The sequence below is a fragment of the Toxotes jaculatrix genome, chromosome 17 (assembly GCF_017976425.1).
Source record: "Toxotes jaculatrix isolate fToxJac2 chromosome 17, fToxJac2.pri, whole genome shotgun sequence".
Lineage (NCBI taxonomy): Eukaryota > Metazoa > Chordata > Actinopteri > Toxotidae > Toxotes > Toxotes jaculatrix.
The window spans coordinates 15,634,901-15,658,069 of record NC_054410.1 but is presented as its reverse complement, the minus strand read 5'-3'; the positions used below and the strand labels follow the sequence as shown (position 1 = coordinate 15,658,069).

Sequence of the window (23,169 nt, the reverse complement as noted above, 5' to 3'; positions counted from 1 at the left end):
TTTACTGTCAGATGTGTCCAGGGTTCACCTTTGCTCCCCTGAGTGACATGTTACCTTCCTCCATACAAATCAACCCATTGAGAGGATCTGTGTGCACACAAATGATTGTTTTTTTTTAAAATCCTTTTTTATTTAGACCTCAGAGGTTGAGCGTAGCAGTGTTGTTCAGTGTTTGAATTCATTCTTCCACTCATGTGATGCTTATGGTAATTTCATGCCATCAGCAGCACTTGGTTCCACCCTCAGATGTTGTTAGTACACTTCATTTTTCTGATCTGATTTTGCCCAGATTAACATCACAGCTAATCATTTAACACACTGATTGACTTTGCGGCTCTAATGTTCCGGCTGACTTTGGAGAAAAAGGCGAGTGAGAGACAAGGATCTGAACTGGACTGTCGGTATCACTTCCATCTCCAAAAAGTCATTATGGTCGGCCCCCATCCCACCCCGCCCTCGGCTCTCTGGGCTGCCGTGATCTGCAGAGAGGAAAATTACATTAGAGGGGAAAGGATTTCAATTGTCTTCTTCAGGCTGAGGACTGTGGTTGCCTGCAGGGCCTAGGGGACCTGTAGTGTTTTTTAAAATAAGTTCTGTGATGGGATTGCCTCTGGGGGACTGAGGGCTGCTCTGGACCTCCTCGTCTGCCTTTGACACGTGTGTCTATTTTAGTTACGTCATCCCCCCAAATAATAACAGCGGGACAATATCAAACTATCTCTCATTTTCTCCCGAACTCCTCGGTGGCTGCAAAGACAGCGAAGCATGTGAACTTCAGAGCACGTTGCTATGGCAACCAGGAACCGTTCTGAGGCTTCCTCTAACAAGTTGCCTGGCAATGCAGTCCTGGCTGTTACATAAGATGCGACTTACCCTCTTTCTCTCTCTCTCTCACACACACACAGAGTCACAGGGCTTTTCCTGTGGCAGAATTTCACATTCAGCATGATTTATTCATAGCTGGATAGCTGCTTTGGATTTATGATTCCACCATGTAAATGCAAGCCCATGCAATCTACCACACTTGGCAAGAGTTTGCACAGGGGCATTGTTGGACTCCAAGTCAATTTCTGTGGCAGCTGTAAATAAAAAACGGGGTAGGTGGGGGTGGGGAGGGGGGGGCTTTGAGATGATTTAGATTGAGGAGATCGTTGCTTGAATAAGAAAATGATACAAGGATTGAGAGACAATTTTGGCACAGTCGCTGCTGTTGTGATGTTGTGTGGGATGAAAGTACACACAGCAGAATATGGGACATTGGGCTGTACATTTTTGATAGAAACATCATAAATTCAGGCTTTTGTGTTCAATTCCATGACATAAAAGAGGAAGATACAGAAAGTTGCGAAGCAGAAAAGAAAAGCGTTAAGTGTCGTCCTTCTGACAGAAACCAGGAACGCTGATCCTGACACTTTGTTAAATTTCTTTTTGTCACCTATCGTTCTGTCCTCTCTTTGGCTGGCAGAGAGGGAAGGGGGAGCTGAGGAGGAGCGCTGAGCAAAGCACAGATAACACACTTCATCATTAGCGGGTTCACGATAAGTATTCAGACATTCAGCGGCTTCTCCTTATCTGGCCACCATAATCTCTCTGCAGCTAAATACTATGGCCGCCTTCAGCTCGCCACTGTCGATGAAAATGGGCGTTAGAGAGGAGAAATTGCCATTTTATATTTGTTGGGACAGCCTGCCAATAGCCTAATCATTTTTGAAGAGATTAGTGCCAAGGCTGATAGACTCTGAGCTCTTTAGGGGGTTACAGGAATATGCATATCTGCTGTTACAGCTCCTGTTCGCTTTGTATCAGTATCATTTTACAGTCTCATGTGCCTGTTATCTCCCAGGACTCTCCCAAAACATACAGCCACACACAAACTATCTCCCCTCAATCATTACTGTTGTTTACAGGAGCTCGGTAGACAATACCCTCTTACCTCTGCTAGCTTCTCCTTGCTCTAATCTATCCCTCCGTGCTCGCAGGCAAACCTTCACACCCTCCTGGGAGAAAGATAGTGGGGTGTAGGCTTTGATCGCTGGGGAAGGTGAAGGGGAGTTCTCTGTCTGTGCCATCTCTCACATCCAGGCAGCACTCACAGGTTTGTAAATGTAACCACAAGCAGCTCTGTGCAACAGGAACTAGAGGCTGCAATGCAATGACTCAAACATGCTTGTCTGTGCAGTTAAATATAAGCATGTGTATCAGTGTGTATCAGGTATAACACTGTTTTAACACCATTTCAAGGTCCAAGAAATTATAGTAAAGTAGCTAAGACAGTATTAGTGAAGTATGGAGAAGACCTCTGTGTCTGAACACACAGACTTCCCGGTATTCCCCGTATATACTGGGGCATTAATTCACAATATGACACCATGCTGTGTGTGCTTAGATACCAGTATCCACACAAGTCTGAAACACTTGACTACAGCATCTCTCTTTATACAATAAAGCATTTAGTCAGATGTTTCCAAAATAAAAGCAACATGAACAACAGTCTCCACAACAATGCGTCACTTGGTATTTCATGGACGTGAATATTTGGACTGCTGGTCTTTTTTAATAGTGTAAATCATTGTTATTGTATAGATTCATGTGACACTGGCTCCTCTCTAAATCACCCCAGTATGAATTCCCAGTTTGATGTAAGGCCAGTTGTGAGAGCAGGTCCTGCCCCCACTGAGTAAGCGTGTGAGCAGCCATGCAAGCATACAATACATGTCTGTATGTGACACATGCAGCACTGACTCAGCAGAAAGTTATGAAACAGACTTTTTTTTTTTAATCTCATGTCTCAGCATTAGGTGTCAGTCATAGCAACAAACAAATGAAAGAAACTGTTTTTTTTTTTTTCCTGGCATTCTAGGTGTCACTCTTGGCCAGAGACAGATGGTCTGTGAGGAAAAATATCAGTGACAAGTAATTGGCTCCCAACTGCTGTGGCGATTTGAAACAACTCAGTTAGTATTGCATTAGCAACTGAAATGCTGCAGGTTCGGTTTCAGCTCACAGTCGAGTCTTGAAAAATATGCATTAATCGTCCTGTGCTGTCACTCGGACGGACAAGTGAGCGGGATATCTGCCAAAGCTGTGAGCTGAGTCCTTATTTTGATCAGAGCCGCTATGGTGGATATCATGAGGCTTGCAAAGCTGACAGACTTGCTACTTTTCCTCTTTGTCCATTGGCTCCCTATCAAATCTAATAGCTCGAACCATTGCTGATGTGCCCTGAGGGTTGAGGACACAATTCCTCGTCTTTTGATTTTCTTAAGAAAGGCCAGAATTCTAGGGAGACTGCATTTAACCTTTGGGAGATGGATAAGAAAGCTGTCCGATCGATTTGTTTTGCTCAGAAAATAAGGGGTGTGACTTTACTCTGGCCGGTTGGAAGGGATGCTGCTGGAATAGCCAGACGAGGCTTTTTATTGGAAAGCATATTTTTAACCTTTTCTTTTTTGTTACTGCTACTAAAATGGTATGCAAGAGATTTTTTTTCTTTTGACATTTGTCACACAATATATATTATTGTTCAATGGATGTGAAAGCAAATTGATTGAAATGAGACTGCAGGTGTTTTGGAGTAGTTTGGGTCTTTTGCATGTTTTCATGTTAATGTACAGGGAGAATCTACAGGCAACAACACATACAGGCAATATATTACTTTAAAATATTTTTGTAACCCACCACACCTCTGAGAGAAACCACCACAATAACTGCATGAACTTGCACCTACTATGTAATTAAAACATATAAAAAAATGTGAGTGGTAGGATTAAACCTATAATATGTTTATAATTGTCTGCCATGAGGTTGCTCTCATAATTAATTTACTGGAGTACTGAAGCAGGGCGTTTGACGCCAGACAATTTAGAAATGACAGATTCCTTCTGTGACGCAAAACATTAAAGGCTGTCATCACAAGTCTCTCATGTGGAGCCTTAACACTGGGCCTCTCCCTCTCTCTCTCTCTTACAGTCGCCTTCATCCTAATCCTCTCTTAAATAGGGCTGCGGCAAGCCACCATGCTAACCACTGCCAAGTCTGAAGGTCGCTTGCCTTTGATCTCTCAGTCTAGTCCAGCGCTTTATTATCTTTTAACTTTGTTTTCAACTCCAGTTAGGGTCTGAGCCAGTGGAAGAGTGGGAGCTGTCAGTGATACTCAGTGCAGATATAATGCTATTTAAATGCTAATGTGTTAAGGGGAGCAAGACGACCTTTACTCACACTCTGCACACGGGTGGAGCAGCAGCACAAAACAGAAGCCCTTAATAAATGAGCCTCTTCCTCTGACTCTGTTTCCCTTCCCTGCACACCCTGTGTCAGATATAAGGTGTGTTTATCACAGTCGAGCCCAGAGGGCTTTGACAACATTATAGACCTGCGTGTTGGTTCAGGTGTTAAGTCAGACATGCATCTCCACACATTCTGCATCTACAATTGCAGAATGTGTGGAAAGTTAAGTCGAATGTGATCTTTTTTTTTTTTTTTGGTTCATTTTTTGTTTGGGGGAAATGCCTGCTTATCGAGGCAGGACTTCTTGTCATTGCAGTGAAAAGTTTTGAGAGTCTAGGGAACTGGTTTAGCCTTTTGCATAAAGAAGGCAACATCAAGGATCCCTGCCTTTTCCTTTTGCTAAAAATATCTGATTTTCTACTTCGTCTGTATCTGTGTAATCATTATTATCATCACTGCATCAGCCCGACATTTAGAGAAAATGTTTTCTTCCCACTGCGTGTCGTGCTGAAATTTAATTGCCGTCCAGTTTCCAAATTCAGCGTCCATCCCAGCAGTCCATCGAAGTAGTTGGCACCTTTGCCAGGAAGCTGATAATGTGATGGCAGGTGCTTGTATCAGTGTAAAAACAACAAGCCCTCTCCCTGTCCACAGATGTCACAGATACTTGTCTCCCTGTTCGCAGAGCACTTGCCAAAAGGATGCACACTGACTGAGAGAGCGGCTTTCCCTTCAATCTGTAAATATGTAAACATTAAATAACCTTCGAAATGCTTTGTAGGGCATACTTTTTTTTAGTCACGCATCTACTTTTTTTCCCTTTCCTTTATCCAAAGTACAATTCTGTATCAGCTGAGGAAGAGGTGAAAAAGGAGAAAGAGAGATGGAGGGCGGATGAGTCTGTCATCTGTAATCCCATGAAATGCCATAACTCTGCCGGTAGATAATTTATTCAGTGCGGCTCCCTTAGATACCTCAAGGAATAGTCAGCTGTCAGAGAAAGGCCTTGGAGTGAGACAGTGACATAACATCAGACAGAAGTGTAGCATCACTTATCAATCAATAACACACCATCATCCTTTTTGCTGCAGTTTCCAGCAAAAGCAGTGAACTGGACCAACTGAGGCCAAGCAAGTTCACCTGATGTGGCCTGTTGAATTCAACTCTGTAGCAATATATTTGATAGGCATTTTCAGCTTAGTTATGCAGAGCCCTACAAAAACAGTTCCTCCTGAGGGAAAATGTCTTATCTTTTTCCCCTCATGCATGCTTAGAGTGGCTTGGATTAATTTTACATCAGGCTGCCAAGTAGACATCCTCGTGGAAGACTGGTAAACAACGAGAATTTGTTTTCATCTCGACAGATGGAGGACGGCAGCAACAGAAGAGCACGGCTGCACCTCAGGGGTTGAGATCTTAGACCTCATTAAAAATAAGTCTGAAAGGAATAAATTTTATCCAATTTGAAAGATGAAAAAGAGGCATCCACCCTTAGTCACAATTCACTAACAGCACAGTAAGTCATTCTCATGATCTTGGTTGGATGTGTTTTCTTTTGTGTGTGTGTGTGTGTGTGTGTGTGTGTGTGTGTGTGTGTGTGTGTGTGTGTGTGTGTGTGTGTGTACGAGACTCTCTCAGAGCTCTTGACAAAATAGATAAATAAATCCTCAGTACACCCAGGACCCACGGGACCTTTACGGGGAACATACACTGTCTGGTTTCTAGCTTGTATACTGCCGTGACACTTAAACAGGTGTTTGAATGTAAAAGCCTCCAATAAATATTTTGAGACGTCAGAAATTCAGTTGTTAAATTCATGGTGAAGTTGCTGGAAAGGTTGGGAAACATGATGATGCCAAATGTGACACAGTATAAATTTGTCAATCGTGTATATAGTGGTAGCTAACCTTTGAAAATCAGTTTGTGGTTCAGCTCTTGTCGATAATGTAACGATGGCAATGATTCATTTTTATGTGATTTTTGCATTAACGTGACTTGCAGACTCCAGCCTGATTATTTTATCCATTAACAGCGTCTTCATTGATTTTTTTTTTTTTATTAGAAATTTGACGTTTCTACATATATCAATACTATGAAGGATTTTATCCATCTCTCCAACCCCCGATTGCAGTTAACCGCCATGATGGAGCCTTTTTTTCTTTCATTTATAGCTTTGTCTCAGGGCTGAAATCTTTATTATTCTGCACATTGTCGCCTTTACCACCAGCAAAAGGTACCTGAAATCAAGAGAGTGGAAATGACGCCTCACTCGTCAGGTTAATGAAAATGATTGACATAATTTCCTTCAATTTTACACATCAAAGTCTGTCATACAGGTCTTAGTGAGATCTACTGCATATGTGAAGAAGTTGTATAAAGTTTAGTAGCTCAAGGCTACATTAGCAGCTACCGCTGTAACACACTCGAATCTCAGACCAAACTGTCGGTGGTCGAGTGTGGGGAATGTAGGGGTCAGGCTTTTTTGCATGGAATAAAAACACAATATCTGAGCAGCACTAAGACCACCACCTGCATGAAATGGACAATAACATTTAGTCAGAGCTCCAACCTAGCAGAATGAATTACTAGTGCAGCAACAAGGCTGTGGTGGTAGCACTTCACTCCTGAATTCTTCTAATTATGTTCACTGGAGCCCCTGAATAAGCTAAGCTAAGGTGTTTTTACTGCACCACAGCCAGGATCCTCAGGGCCCAGCTGTCAAATGTGTTTTTGGTATTTATATCACTATATCAGAATTAAGTTTATAATATTTTAAGAATTTATTGCTTTGTTAATACATTAACATACTTTAAAAGTGATACAATTTGGCCCCAAACCCCCTCTCTCTTACTCTGGTAGCTCATAAAAACTCTCCTTGATTTTATGGGGTTACAGTGGGAGTGGAAGTGCAGGAGGTTTATGAGGCTTATCACTGGCAGGCAAGCAAGCTTGGATATGGTTATTGTTTGTTTGTTTTCCTATTTCACAAGACTGGATACAAATAAGTTTGAAATATGACCAGAAGAAGCTTTTCTACCATTCCAATATTCAGCTGATCATTGAGGATCAGGTAATGAGAAAAACCAAATTAAGAGACAAAATGACTATTGTTATATGAAATACATTGAACACATGCTTATAATTAATAAGGTTTCAATTATATAGCATAATTTAATTAGCAGCCATGAACTCATAAAGTCCTCATAAATTTAAAAATAATACTGAGGACCTTCAGACTGGAATCTATCTCACATTGGGATCTATGGCACATTTTTATTGTTTCCAAGATAAAGCCACATTAAGGCAGAAGACCAAGTACAGCAACGGGGTCATTAATTACATAGCATTCATGTAACCCATGGAATCTTAACCCCAATCATTCTGACGTAATTCTAAGGAATTGTAATTACAGTGGAAGCAGACAGTGGGGAGGCATAAAGATGAAGTAAACCTTTGCTCTGATTAAGTTAAATATGTGGGAATAGAGTGCTGGGATGTCTGCCCTTGGTGACCGATCGCACAGAATTGGGTTTTAATCTAAGACTAAATGGCAAACAGAAAGAAAAGGAGGGAGGGAGCATTTGGTGATCGCCTCCCAAGGACGCCTATCCGGCCATAAGGATCACAGCGCTCTCCTCAGGGTTTTGATGGATGACACCGGCACTGCAGAGTGATAGGCTATTACTTCACTTTGCATTGGATAAATGGCAATGCAGGCTCCTACCTGTCGCCTGTCCTTCTCTTTCTTTCGTTCTCTCTTTTTTCCCTGTTTCTCCAGCAGTATGCCGTCACAGGCCTGAACAGAGGGGGGGAAAAAATAAAAATAGGACGGTGTCTGTGCAATCTGTTGATTTTACTTCCACATTTCAGATGTGCCACTTTTTGAGGTTTTTTTTGTGTCCTTTGTAGTTGAAGTGGATGTGGAGAGTGAGAGTATGGTGGATAATAACCAGCCTGTTTGAGGATGTGATTTGGTACTAGGCTTTTTTTTCCCCCTTATCATTACGTGTGAAATACATTTCTGGGAAAATGCTTTTTTTTTAACCTTGGGTGTGAACTAATGTTGTTTCTCTTTCTTGCTCTCAGACCAGCAGTATTCATGGTCGCCCTCTCAGTACTTCGATGAGGACAGCTACTCCCCTCCACCCAGGAACATGAAGGGTATCTCCGGCGGCCGCCCTACCCAGCTCCAGCTCACCTCTCCCACCTCAGCCCACACCTGCGGCCTGGCTGAATGCGACCATTCACTGGACCACCACCTCCATCATGGCGACTCACGGCCCCCCTCCTACCTCCTCAGCCCCACTGAGAGCTGCCCCCTTGAGGGTCACCACCGCTGTTCCCCACGGAGCTCCATCCATTCTGAGTGCATGGTGATGCCGGTGTCCATGTCGGCCGCCGACCACTCCATCTCTAGTAGCACTTTCCCCCGCATGCACTACGGCAGCGCTTCACGGGACAGCGGTGGAAACACTTCTGGTGGCAGGGACTCCCGAGATGATGGTGGCTCATCCTCGCATGGTGGCAGCGGTAAAATGAACCGAATCCCAGCAAACCTCCTGGACCAATTTGAAAAACAAATGCCGCTGCATCGGGATGGCTTCCACACATTGCAGTACCAACGCACCTCCACCACAACCACAACTACAGAGCAGCGCAATGAAAGCCCTGGGCGAATACGCCACTTAGTTCATTCAGTACAGAAGCTTTTTACAAAGTCACACTCTCTAGAAGGATCCTCCAAGATGAACGGTACCAAAAGCGACTCACATCGGGATAGCTCACACCACCACCATCACCACCACCAAGGCCACCACAAACACAGCAAACGCAGCAAGAGCAAAGACCGTAAATCCGAAGGTAGCGGCAAGCAACGCTCTGGAGGTTGGTGGAGCTCGGACGACAACCTGGATAGTGACAGCACGTACAGAACGCCGAGTATCATGTCGCGGCATCCTGTGGACCACATCAGCCACTGCTACCCTGACTCCATGCACGGCCACCTGGCAGGAGAAATGTCGCTAAAGACATCCAAGAGTAACAATGACGTCAAGTGCTCAGCCTGTGAGAGCATAAGTATGGCACCGGAGGGCAAGTTCATGAAGAGGAGCTCTTGGTCAACGCTAACAGTCAGCCAAGCCAAGGAGGCCTACAGGAAGTCTTCACTCAACTTGGAGAAGCCCATGACCCCCACTGACCTCAAGCCCAACCTCAGGCCCTGTCACTATCTACAGGTGAGTTTGGCTTGTTTTGCCATATGTCACTTGGATTGTGTTCCTCAAGCAAGTTTTGCAAAACCAAAAACTACACGCACATTACTTTTGATGCCACTTGATTGCGGGAAGTTCAGAGACTGATAAACAAATTTAGTTTATTTAAATGCATGAATCTTTAGACGGCTAGATGATAGGTGTTTGGAGGATGTGGAAAGGAGAAGATGGTGATTTGAAAGGAGTCGCATCTGCTTTGATAGTGACAAGAAATTGAAGAGATGATAAAAACATTCATTTTAGTTCTCAGTCACTACAGTGATTGAGTGTCCATTCATCATAATGTAAAATTCATAAGAACTGGAGGCACCGCAACACAGAGAAAAACATTCTTCCCAAAACCCAAGCCTGCATTGTACACCACAAAGCTTTCTTTTCCTATAGGCATCATCGGTCAATAGACAAGGAAGAAAAGTTTCTCCTCACAGCTGGACTTCTGATTGATCTGAAAGACAGTATTTTGCTTGAATCTGCCCTGGATATAGCCCTGGATATATTACAATGTGAACCTGTCCTGTGGCTCAGCATGTGGCTGGAAGCAGAAGGGGTCTAGCACAGCAGGGCAAATCAATTAACTCCATAAATGATCTGCTCTGGAGGTAAAGAGTCGGCAGAAAGAGAATAAAAGACCAGAGATCAGTGTTGATTTTTACCATGTTGTTCGCATCGATTTTGCATAGGTTTCTGAAAAAGGTTAGCATTTAGCTCAGGCCCATGATCGGCTCCACAGGATACCTCATAGGACCGCCGGGGATCAATTCAGTGAGTCAGCACTTTTCACAGAAGTGTCTCACAGGTTTTAAATGCATGCCGAAGGGTAAATGAAAAAAAAAGAGAGCATGCTTAGAAATCCCAAATTGCAAATCCAAGCAGGGAAAAATAGATTTTGGAACAGCGCTGTTCAGTATACAACAATGTGGTATCTGATAGCATCATGTAAAAGTTCCGCCTGCAGCCAAAATAAAGCAAGCACTTCAGCACATTGGGAAAGGGGAGTTGGAGACTCAGTACCCTAAGCAGAGTGTGTGTTGTATGGATTAGAGACAGAAAGCCAGTACATTACTCAAATCAGCCAATGGAGCCAAAGAAAGCACTCAATCTAAGCTTTTGTCATCCAAAAATATTTTAGTGGACTAATTTTGTCTAGCGTGTTTTTAAACATAACGGATGATCATTTTCAACCGGAAAGACAGTGCACTCATCCAATTTTTTACAATTCCACTAAGTGCAGTCATCTCTCAGTGAGAGAGTCGCAGCGTTTAGTGCCCCCACCCCCACTCCCACCCCTTCCTTACGTCCATTTGGTCATTCAGCTGAGGTAGTGTCCGAGTCGTCGCACTATAAACACTTCTAAAAATATCCACCTCTCCTGCTTCCTGCCGCAGGGCTATATTTAGCCCAGCGTTATCAATCCAATCCATGCAGGGTGACACATCTTCCCTCCCTGGAGGAGAATCAATGCCCCTTCAGAGAGCTGGAAGATGTATTGAAAGGAGAGGGGGGAAGTTGGAGATGCATATCACTGAGGTCTGTGCCTCTGTGGATGTGCGGAGATACTCCAGGAAGCAGAGGGGAGGAAAAGGGATGGCTGTTTTTGCTCCCCCATGGCTACTGTTGTTGCTCATCACCAGGGGCAGTCAGGCAGAGAGACAGAGCCAATAGTCAGGAATGATACTCTGCGCACACAGTGGGGTCACATTGAGAAGTTTTCACTTCCTGCTGCTGCTGAATTGGGATTACCCACAACTGTCTGCACCGTACTGTACCCAATGTGTGTCCGTGTGTGACAGAGAGTATGTGTGCATGGGTGTGTGTGTGTGTGTGTTTTTCTGTTTATCACACACCAGATGGTTTGATGATGTGCTAGTCACCTTCTTTGCGTCCTTGGTTGATGACTGAGGGAATGAAAAACTTTTGAAGTGTCGTAAAAGTGTGAGACCACAGACAGAGAGATGTGTCTTACTGACGTGATGAATGTTAATGTGAGCTTTCAGCAGGTGTGCGTGACTCTTTGTGTGTCAGAGAGGGTTAGCGCATGTGTATGTATGAGAGATCGATTAACTGGACATCGGGAAGGACAGAGATAGATTCATATTGGCTTTTCTTTTTCTGAAATGACAAATGTTAGAGAATCAGGCCTGGCACTAGCCATCGCTCTCTGTCTCTGGCTAAGTAATTTCACAAATTAGCCCCAATTAGCCCTCCCCAAGACATACACACACACACACACACACACACACACACACACACACACACACACACATTTTGTTTCATGAGTTTGACTGTGAGCTTGATATTAATGAAAGAAGGTGATTGCGGGAAAACATTCATCTACATGATCACCTGATGAATTTCAGTGTGTGTACAGGTGTGTGGTCTGCCATCTTTCCGTTGCTGTCGCTCACACGCTCTCTCCAAATTAGTCATGCAAACACACCTGGACCGTCATAACAGCTGTGGTACATACCTCCGCCACCTTCCTTGTGCCCAGCCTGTAACTTTACAGCACAATAACTTTGCCAGCCCTGATTTGTCTCAGCCCTGATTAAGTCAGCTGTTCTAGCAAATGCTACTCTGTTCTCTCCCAGCATACAGTACTGTAGTACAAAGGGAGGATTAGTCTTTGATAGTTTTGCTGATGGGGCATTGCAGAGGGATTTAATAAGCCAATTAATTGCCATGTTGGCTTGCCAAAGGTGGAGCTTGAGAGGCAGAAAGGCTGATGATTAAAATACAAAAAGGAAGTGCAAAGCAGCAGAAACAAAACTGGCGCTGTGACGGAAAGCTACAGTCACACACACCTCCACACACACGCAGGGGTTCCCTAACTTTTTCATTAAGGGGTTCCTAGATAGCTATCAGGCTATGAATGACTACTTAGTAAGATTTTGTCCCAGGAACTCCGGGATCAGACGGCGGTTTATAGATAAATGTTACTTGTCTCTGTTGCCTGAGGCAACATGAAGTGTCGGTAAGCATCTGGTCGTATTTATGTTTTATTATCTCAAACCTCAAGTTTCCTTTCACTCTAAAAGGAGATCGTGAGACTATAACCATTTAATAGTCAATTGTTGAGCACATTCTCCTACATCCTTATTGTGTGTACTACTGCTTTTCCAAGCCAAATCAATAATAATGGCCAACTATCACAGCATCCTAATTCTTTGGGGGCTTGATACCCAAATCTGCTGCTTTATTAGCATTTTCTTGCTAAAAATCTTTCATCAGAGTCTTAACATAGCAGTTCTTGCCATTTGGTTCAGATAAAGTCCAGGACATAAGTTTGACCAACCTTATAGTCGTGATCTGAGTTTGGAGACTGTGGAGATCTTAAATAGAGGTCCTTGACCATTGTTGTATTAACCTTGATTTATTTCATTTACTTCTTCTGTTTAATATCTTTTCTTCCGTGTAATATGTCTGCTTGTGCCTAAATATGTCTCTCATCAGCCGTTTCCCACTAAACCCACTGTGCGGTATCTTTCCCAGCAGCAGACGGCAGACACACAAAGCTGCAGCAGATAGTGAAGAAAGTCAAAAGTCTAGCAAGCTGAGGAGCCAGATATTTTTTATTGGTGGAGTTGGTGGTGACAAGAACAGAGCTAATTACAATTAATGCAAATCTGGCATGTCTGCTGGCTGTAAAAGTAGCCATCAACAGCTTGTTTTGATATTTCCCCCTTAGTGGCCAAAAATCGATTAAAGTAGCTCTAAAATAAAGAGGGGAGAAATGCAGATGAAGCTCCATGGCCTCTAGTTTGATGGCAACAAACTGCGCAATCGTCCAGTTATTGTCCTGTTAAGATCACACATCTAGGACGTAGCAGCTAATGTGGTTTGTCACAAACTGGCTCAAGGGTTGTGACGGGGAATGAGTCCACACGAGAGATTTACTTAAAATAAATGTGGTTTTATTAAGTTCAGAGATAATTAGGGTGTGCGGATGAGAAACGTCAGCGATAAAAGACCTTGGTATATGAGCGAGGTTTGGGTTGTGGAGGCGTTAAAGGTGAAAGAGAAGATGATGCAGATGTAGGTGTCCGCTGAAGGAAGAGAGGCAGAGTGAAGCACACGGGCAAGCTTTTATGATGATGAGTAGACAACCCTCCACTGTCAGCCAGTTGCCTGCTGAGCTTGACAAGGGTACTCCTCTAGACAGTGGGGGGGGGGGGGGGGTATTTGTTATGAATATTATTCTGTGTTCAACTTTGACCAGTAAATTACCACCTGTAGCCGCAAACTGACAAACAAATAATATATCATGAATTACGATGGGAGTATTTTACAACAATTATTGTTAGATACAGTATTATACTTGGAAATTGGCCAGACTGTCCTTTTCCTCGGCATTTCCTCCAGCTACTCCATGGGGGAACTCCATTAGCTGCAAAGCCTGCTGGGAGATCTGTTACCTCCAGTGGGTCTGGCCTGAGGTCTCCTTCCAGACGATTGTGGCTGGAACACACTGAATCTGTGGAGAAACCTCATCTAAACGTGCAAAATCTCTGTTTTGGTCTCTACTCAAACATCATTAGTGTGGGTGAAATGAAGATTTACAGCTAAATTGAGAGCTTTACTTTAAAACGTAGCGCTCTGCAGAACCACTGTGGCAAATGCATTATTTCCATTTCACAAGAGTCACATGAATGCATTTCTGACACGTCTCTCCCTGTCCTCTCCCTGTCTCTCTGTCTTCGTCTGTGTCTCTCTGGCTGTGTTAACGGCTGACTACAATTTAACCTGTCCCCAGCCAGTAAACTTGGCTTGGAACAGATGCACAGGTGTTGCCATCTGGTTCAAAGCTGACAACAAAAGGGGGAGGCCACACGCAGAGTTAAAATGTAAAAAGTACTTTTTTGAACCAGTTAGTTACCGGAACAATAAGATGCAAACTGTAGGTGATTGTCGCTGGTGCTGCAAAGAAAGGCAGGGGGAAAAGTGGGGTTGTCACAGCAGGAGGGAACCACATCCCTGCTCTTTTATCTGCCATCAAAGTACATCCCACAATGTATTATACAATTTTTAGATTTCTCAGTTTCCTTTCGTGTGCTGTACTTTGTCTGTTCCTCGAGGTAGTGTCCGAGGTTTTTTTTTTTTTTTTTTAATGTTTTTGAGTTTAGCCTGGGGAGCACTCAGCACACAGTTTTTTTTTTTTTTTTTTGTAGCATTTTGTTTTAAAAATGAACTCTGTTTAAATAATCAGTATTTAGGAAATATTTCGTGATATTGTGTCGTGTTAAATTATACTTTTATTGCGTCCAGTTTACTGCAGCTGATATCTGCTTCTACTTCTGTTGTGATTTCCTGTGTTTCATAGTTTAGCTTTTGATGATCCCCAGAGAATGTGTTTTTTTTTTTTGTTTTTTTTTAAGAGTCTTCATTGTAGAAGGAGGGAGGTGAAGTGGTAATGACAGTGAGAGTCAGAAAGTAAGAATTTCAGCTGGAGAAAAAAACCTCTTCAAACACAACAGGTCTCATTGATTGCACAGATTTCTGGTGTATTCAAGTGAAGAGCATGCAGAGCACATGAAGGAACTCTGCCTACGCTACAACAGATTTCTCACAGTAACATTGTTTAGTGTCAGTAACATTTATTGTAGCTGCACGGGAAACATCCCGGGCAGCTCGGTGGTGCAGTGGTGAACACTGTCGCCTCAGAGCACCTGTGAGGTGACGGTGTTCACCTTGAACACTGCCTTGAACCTGTTTGCTCCAGGTTCTCTGGCTTCGTCTCACAGTCCAAAGCCATACAAGTTAGGTTAACTGGTGACTCTAAAATCCCTGTAGGTGTGAATGGAGACATTAAGACTAGATATTTTGCTGATCCTCAGAAGTTTAGTGATAGACTTAGATTTAGAGTTAGCCTCATATATGGCTTTGGTTTTTTTCTTAGAATAACACTACATGGATTAAATCACACAATTCTGAAAGTGGCTCAGTCATATTTTTCACACTTCTTTCTTAACATGACTGTTTTCTTTTTCTTTTATCACCAAGGATGTCTATTTAGATTTAATTTTACACTTAATCTCTAATTACACTTAAGTGTAATTAAATAAATAAACAGCATGAACACAACATTACCATACAGATGTCTAGATGCTGCATATGTGGGCACTGGAAAGAGAAAGACAAGAGAAGAAGAGTTGGAGTTGGGTGTGTGGTAGGTGTTCAGTCAGGTGGGCCAGCCAGTAAGGAATTCATGTATTTATTCTCCCCCATGAGGTGAGAAGAGGAGAGAGAGAGAGAGAGAGAGAGAGAGAGAGAGAGAGAGAGAGAGAGGGATAAAGGAAAACACCACCTGTTCCAACACATACGCAGCGTATCCATGCAATCTTGTCGGAGGAAATGAGGGGCTGGAGGCTGGTGGGTGGGATTACCAGTGACTGAACCTTTAAGAGCTCTCTAACACTCTCCCTTCCTTCTTCTCTCACAGCCATTTCTCCATCTTTCTACACTATACCCTTTCCATCCTGCCCCTCCCTCTCTCTTCCTCTATGTCTATCCTACTCTGTTTCTTCACTTAATGGCAGTGACTTATGTTTCTTAGTGGGAGAGGCGCTGTGTATAGATGGAGCCGCAGAGTTAATCAATGAAATGCACTGCTGCACTGCAGGAGCATTGGCTGAGGCCTGCCGAGACCCACCAACCGGCACAACCAAGCACACACACACACACACACACACACACACACACACACACACACACACACACACACACACACACACACACACACACACACACACACACACACTGCACTCCCTGTAGCCTGTGAGTCCAAGATCAAAGCACTGAAAGTAAAGGTAGACACACAAAGCTAATGTGCCAGTGTCTGCATAATCCTGCTATGAGATGTTTGTGCAGTTTCAGCAATGTTATTTATTGGCAAAATTGAAGCCCCTAAGACAGCTGTGTAAAGAGTTGTCGTCATGCCCCGGCGAACGCAGGTGAAAAAATAATTTTCCCCAAGTCATGTTTGTTCTTTATTAAGCAGAATCCAATTAATTAGAGGTTGTAAAAGTTCTGTTATTGTGAAAAATGTAAGTTTAAATATGAATCCTCACACCTGAGCTGTGAATTTTCACACAAAGCTCGGCTAGAGGGCTTTACGTCATCGTCACAAAGTGCGCCGCTGAACAGAACAGGACCTGTCACTTTTATTTAGGAACAACAGAATCATCAAAACTTCCCTGAAAGTACATCAGATAACTGCATGTGGCTCTGAGCTTGTGAATGCATGATAACCATCTGAATCCCATCTCTTCTCTTAGTGGGATCTTTGAGTCAAGGTGAAAGCCTAGTGTCCATATATCAGCTCCACTAAGCATGCTGGGACACCATGTGTCATTAGCTTCACTGGGAGACACCCTGCAATCTATCCAGTTTATCAGCAAATCCAAATTAAACAAATCTCACCACTGCTCGCGCCTGTCCTCCAGCGTTCCGTTCATTAATTAGACGTCTAAAAATATCAAACCCCTCCAAGACTTAATTAACCCATCGACTCCATTTGGTAGCTGGTGCATGCCTGTCTTTGGAGGGGAGATGAATGGCTATTATCAGGTTGTGTGTTGTCTCCTTAGAGTGTGTGAGTGTGTGTATGCGTCTGTTAGGATATGTATCAGTGCATGTATGTCTGTGTCTGTGCATGTTTTGGATAGAAGGTATCACAACAAGCTCATTTATTCTTAATTCATGAATGCACATCTGTGTCCTTTCCTGCGTGGCTGTGTGTCCAAGTAGGTGTTTTATTGCGAAGGCGTGTGTGTTTTTGTTCCACGTATACATTCTCCAGTGCCTTTTTTTCATGATGTAACGCCACAGCTTTGCAGTGAAATCTGTTTCCGAGCTTTAAAGACCTAGAGGATGCACCATAATCCCCATCAATCACGCCCTCCCTCCATGCTAACTCCACAACGCAGATGAAACATGAGAGCCACAAGGCTTCTTTGAGCTAGAATTCTCTGTGACTGACAAAGAGTGTGTTGTAATGAAGCCATAATTGATCAATTATTCAAGCAATTTTGATTTTAGGTCACACTTGTGAGAATAGTAATTGCGGCTGGGCGTGGATTGATGTCAGAGGTCAGTAAAATCAGTCTCGCGGGGGAAATAATTTCTTTCAGGATATAAACACAGTGAACAGATGAACAGAGCTGAATTTTATGTCTTACAAAAGTGACATGTTTGAATGTTTTGCACTCACAAACACTTTCTGTTTGAGAATTCAAGCTGCTTTTCACTGTTACGGATATTTTTTTCCTTTTGCATAATAATCCCATTTCATTTGTTGTTTATAAAATAGATGGCATTTGCATCAGAAAAGGATCAGAATCTCGTGTTTGACGCATCAACGACATTTCGATGCAGGCTATCTCCTCCTGACATTTGCCACTGCAAGTCAACTGCCACCCGGTTCACTGTGAACCTGTGAGTAGTGAGTTAGTCACTGACTGGCAGGAGAAGCGTGTTTCAGAAAACACAGAATCAGTATTATCAGTATAATCACACATTTATACCGTGTTTTAATAATTACTATTTGTTGGGGGAGGGGCTTTTTTTTTAAAAGCTCTTCTCAAGTGCAGAGCTACTGTAAAGTCAAAGAAATATGGACCAGAGTCAGATTTAACTTAATGAAATCTAGAGCCGGGCGGATTGGCACTGCGCCGAGGCTGATCCGGCTGCCAGAATGTTAAAGTGACGGATGGCTACAGCACCGGAGAAACCTTCAGCTTCCACATAGAATTTAATGATTACTGACAGTGTCATATTTTGTGAGTGCAGATCGTTGACCATGTAAATGCGTGTCCAGCTAAAGCTTCCGACACAGTCAGCAGAGTTCAACAAGGTAAATCTAGAAAGGAAAGAGAATGCGGAGGATTTCCACGTGTGTGTGTGTGTGTGTGTCGTGCTGTATCATCTGTGTGTGTTTGTTTGTAAGTGAGGGTAAGACCCTGACTCAGCTGCTACCGTTGCTACAGTAATTGAACTCTGTTGTTCTATTTAACTAAAGCAAAATGAGAGTGTGTGTGTGTAAGTTATAAAGAGAAAAGGAGAGTGTAGTATTGTGTGTTATGAGCTTGTGAACAATCATCAGTTCATTACGTGAGTGGATGAACTTAGCCCAACAGATTTTAATAAGCCACACGACCCTCTCCAATACAGAAAGCTATTAAGATAATATAATTACATGTACACGTGTTGTATAATGGCATGTACCATAATGGAGTCACGTTTTCTTTTTTTTTTTCCTTTGCAGTTAGAGATCATGCTTTGGAAAATAATTTTACTCCGCGTGATCCATGTTCATATTACATTATTATGGCACTTCTATGTTCTTTGCTTGAAATGGATTTCAATAACAAAATTGCCTGTCTGACTGAAGCATGCAAGGCTAATGTGGAGGTGCATTAACCTCCATTTAGTATTGTGTTGTATTGCCAGAGCACCTGTGTATAAGATGCTCTGTTTTGTTTTTTTGTTGTTGTTTTTTAAAAACCCACCGTGATGCTGCTTGTTCAGTGTGAAATATTCACTCCATATGCAGCAGAGACAGGCAGCGAGTCCAAGTGAGACACCCTGTTCTCACTCTGAATGGGGTAATGGTGATGATGACGTCTGGATACTCAATTACCTGGTTTAGCGAGTGGAAGGAAATTGCAGCGTGCAAACTGCCCGGCTTGTTTTGATGGCAGGTTTCCACATGCGATAGCTACGACGGGGCGAGCAAATATAGCTCCTTTTCTCTATTTTCAAGCTTTCTTTTGCCATTAATTATGATTAACAGCCCGGCCAAATTTATAACAGCATTCCAGTCAAGGTTTTCAGCACTCTGTAACCTCTCCAAACAGAAAAGCTAAAATACTGAGCAGCTGTGGAAGCTGTGTGAAGGTTTTTAAGTGTGTTGACTCATTATGAAAATGATCCTGTGTAGCTCAATGGATGGTGCTAACTGTGCCAGAAGTAGGGGTCCAATTCAAGTGTCTATCAAGTGGCACATTGCTTCATCACTGGAATCTGTTATAACACAGGTTTCTATGGTTTTAATGCTTTAACACTGATTCATTTAGATTTACATGGTCCTCTAAGAGTTAAAAGAAAAAACCCAGTCCTTTGATAACCCTTGAGATTGTATGACCATTGTGCTCCAGCAAAGGAGAGGTGGGAATGTAATGTACTGTCAAGATGTACTACCATGGTCTTTTACCCACAGTCCTGGTGGCACCTGACTCTACTGTGTGCTTTGGCTCTACAGGGCATTTTTGGCCCATGGTGGAAAACGTATTCAGATCCTTTACTTAAGTAAAAGTATCAACACAGTAAAATACAACACATGTTCTGAAGTAAGTTTGGTGACTCTGACTGATATATATGTTATCATATATGAATGAGATGAATGTCTAATATCAGGTTGTGTGTGAGCAGCATGTTACTGGGGGGTGGAGCTAGACTGAACTAATTCATACAAAGTTTTATAGACAGGGACAGATCTTTAATTTTTGGTGGAATATTGGATCATTAGATTACTGAAATGAAACCAAGTGAGAGTTTTAGAGGGAAACATCACTAATTTGGTGGAGCTTTCAGACATCTGAAATGTGACCCACACTGTTTTTTGCAAGACATTACAAAGCAAAAATGTCGGAAACCACTGGTTTAATTTTCAATAATGAGCTGTATTTTTTTTAAAACTTGTCATATTATCCATCATGTAAAATTTTCATCTGTCAAGTAACTAATAACTAAAGCTGCCAAATAAATGTGGTGGAGTAGAAAGTACAATATTCTTCCCTGAAATGTGGTAACGTATCATAAAATGACTTTCCACCACTGGTAGCATTTTTCAGCTCAAAGTTAGCTACTAGCTGGTGAACAGAGTGGAGCATTTAGCAGCTAAGGAGACAGATGAGAGAGAGACACTGACTAATTTTCAGTGTGGGACATATATCTCATCTAAAAATGCATCCCTCATGCCGTTTAAAGCACACCATCACTAATACTACATCAGTTATCTTGTGTTTACCTCTAGAAACCAACCAGCTTGTGTATTCTTGTCGCTCCTGCTCTACCCAGGTGCCACAGGATGAGTGGGGGGGTTACCCTGGAGGTGGGAAGGATGACGAGATCCCTTGTCGTCGGATGCGGAGCAGCAGCTATGTTAAAGCCATGGGGGATGAGGAGAGCGGAGAGTCGGACTCCAGCCCCAAGACATCGCCTCAGAAGTCGGTGCGGCCAGACGCCCTGGTCAAGGCCATCATCAGACCCAGGGACCTGTTGGACACTCAGAGGTACAGCACACTCAACTGAAAGGTTTCAGCATACTTCATAATGTTTGGCTCTTTATTTGTTTTCCCTTTTTTTTCGTGGCATGTCCTTTTTTATTTTATTTACTTTCCATCTGGTGTAGATGGCACAAAGCAAACAATCTTAACATCATCTAAATAATTCAAATTTTCTGTCTTGAAATTTTAAATTAATCATGTATAGAATAGCCCATTTGAAACGTTTTTAATTTCTACATTTAGAGTTTTTTAGGAAACAAATCTCCCAGTGGGTTGAGATAATTCTTTTGGTTTCTCATGTAATTTTACTGGTTTTTTATTTATTTATTTATTTATTTTTATTAAAGACAAGTTTACTACTGTGTTCCTATTTTAAAACTTTTCTGCTTCCGTATCTGTTTGTGTTCTGAGCAGGACCATACTTGTTATTTATTTGCTAACGTTCATTTCCCCCAGCAGTTCTCTTGTTGTATGGCCCCGCAACTACATCAGCGTCAAACGCTTGATAGCTGAACTCTCTGCTCATTAGAATCTCTTTATGGATATATTCATATCAGTGTCTTCAACTGTAAGAAAGTGTTCAGCACGTTCTTCTGGGATGTGTCCTATTAAACGCTGAGGAAATAGGGGGCTTTTGTTTTGGTGACTCGTCGGCAGAAGAAAACGCTCATAAGAGGATTACATGATGAGACAAGCCGGAAACAATGTCACAGGAAAATAAACACAAGAAACTATGTTATGGAGAGACAGAGGAAGAGTTATTGCGATTACAGCATTAACAAATCCATTAGATTAGAATGAAATTAGATAATAGAGTACTTGGATCAATGAAAAAGAGTAATGTAGCCTCACCTGCAGTAATGCTCTAACTGAGAGACCCTTCACTAATAGCTTTTCCCCCCAAAGGGATTTGCTGGGTCGTGTTATCATTAATATAAATATTAAAATTATCTACCACTGTTAATATTTATATGTGCGAGGCCAATTATAGAAGAATGAGACACAGTGGTGATTCACTGCAGAGGTTACTCTAAAGCTGTTTTAGGTCAGAAGTGGATTCCCTTGTCTATACTGCTGCTTTTACTGTGTATCGTATGCACTGATAATTGTCTGTTCTCAGCTGCTACTGTTTTCACCTCACCTTCTGTAGGGCCTCACATCCTATCTCCATCTTTATTTCATTCATTTCCAGCCCAGTTCACTTAAACATGGTACAGAGGAAACACCGACGACAAATACAGAGATAGAAATGTAAAGATGTTGCCGCCACCCGTCACACACTTTGTTAAGAAAGCCTATTTTCTTCGTTCTTTTTGTTCAACAGTCTTTAGATGTTAATTTTTCAATTAGGAATCCATAAGTGAAACTATTCAAATCTTTCTTATCGTCTTATTTTACTGCCTATTGTGGTTTTAAATTATATTCTTATACTACTTCAGACACCAAGTTATTGCGTTGTGCGTGGCAGATTCATCTCTTATAGAGTCAAATTTTTTTTAAAAATGGCAATTCGAGAAAGAATTTCACTCTCGTTGCCCCTTCAAAGGGGCCTGTTCCTCTTTGTTCGCAGCAGAATGTGAAAACAGTAATTACAGCCGAGATTCACAAGTCTATTTTAATAATATGACAATTTTAAAAAATATCCCAGCCCTGCTCTTCTATCGAAACACAATCTTTTCATCTGCCTTTGCTCTGCTCCGTCAGCCGTGTATATTGAGTGCATTTACCAGCCGAGGTTTGAGTTCAGTGTGGAGGTCTCCATTGAAGGCCTTTATCTTCCATTTCACTTTGAGAAAACTTTTGAAGTAACTAGTTCTTGAATGACCCCAGGGTCTTTGTTTGTGTCAATCAAAGGCACATGACAAAAAAAAAGCGCAGTCAGGATTAAAGACAACTGATTTCTGGTAATCAAGAGCCATGTAGAGGCAACTGTTGGGAAGTTTGAATCAGTTTGGTTTTAGAGGAAGATGCTTTTTAGACTTTGCCATGGGCCCTGCTTTAATTATGACCAATTAAATCACCTGTTTTCTCTCCCTTCAGTTGTAATCACTGATACTAAAAGTATCCGGGCAGTGTAAATATTGAATGACTTGACAGTTGCAGAAATGTTTCATAAAGTCCACTGGTGTTAACAGTTAGTTTAAAAATTGCTTGAAATAGACAAAATCTGCGTCTGTCCTCCAGACCTCCAGAGTCTCTCCTGCCCCGTGTCAAAGGCTTATACAACACGGCTTATACAGCTCAGGGCATCCTGACACTATGATCAAAGACAGGTTTGCACAGCTACTTCTAATATTAATTGGCTAAGCTGGTAAAAGCATTATTCCATCAGTATATTGAATTGTCTCTTGATTAAATAAGATTAAATGTTAAATAAATATTTGTAGACG

At 42.3% G+C, this 23,169-nt stretch overlaps 1 protein-coding gene across 1 annotated transcript in view; it reads left to right on the top strand.

Annotated features, from left to right (window-relative positions):
• The window catches only part of dlgap2a (discs, large (Drosophila) homolog-associated protein 2a), a 140,388-nt gene that overhangs the window by 87,116 nt on the left and 30,103 nt on the right, over positions 1-23,169 (top strand). The window contains exons 4-6 of the mRNA XM_041061311.1: positions 8,137-8,154; positions 8,314-9,461; positions 20,571-20,785. Of these exons, the coding sequence (XP_040917245.1) occupies positions 8,137-8,154; positions 8,314-9,461; positions 20,571-20,785 (1,381 nt within the window). The remainder of the gene's footprint in view (positions 1-8,136; positions 8,155-8,313; positions 9,462-20,570; positions 20,786-23,169) is intronic.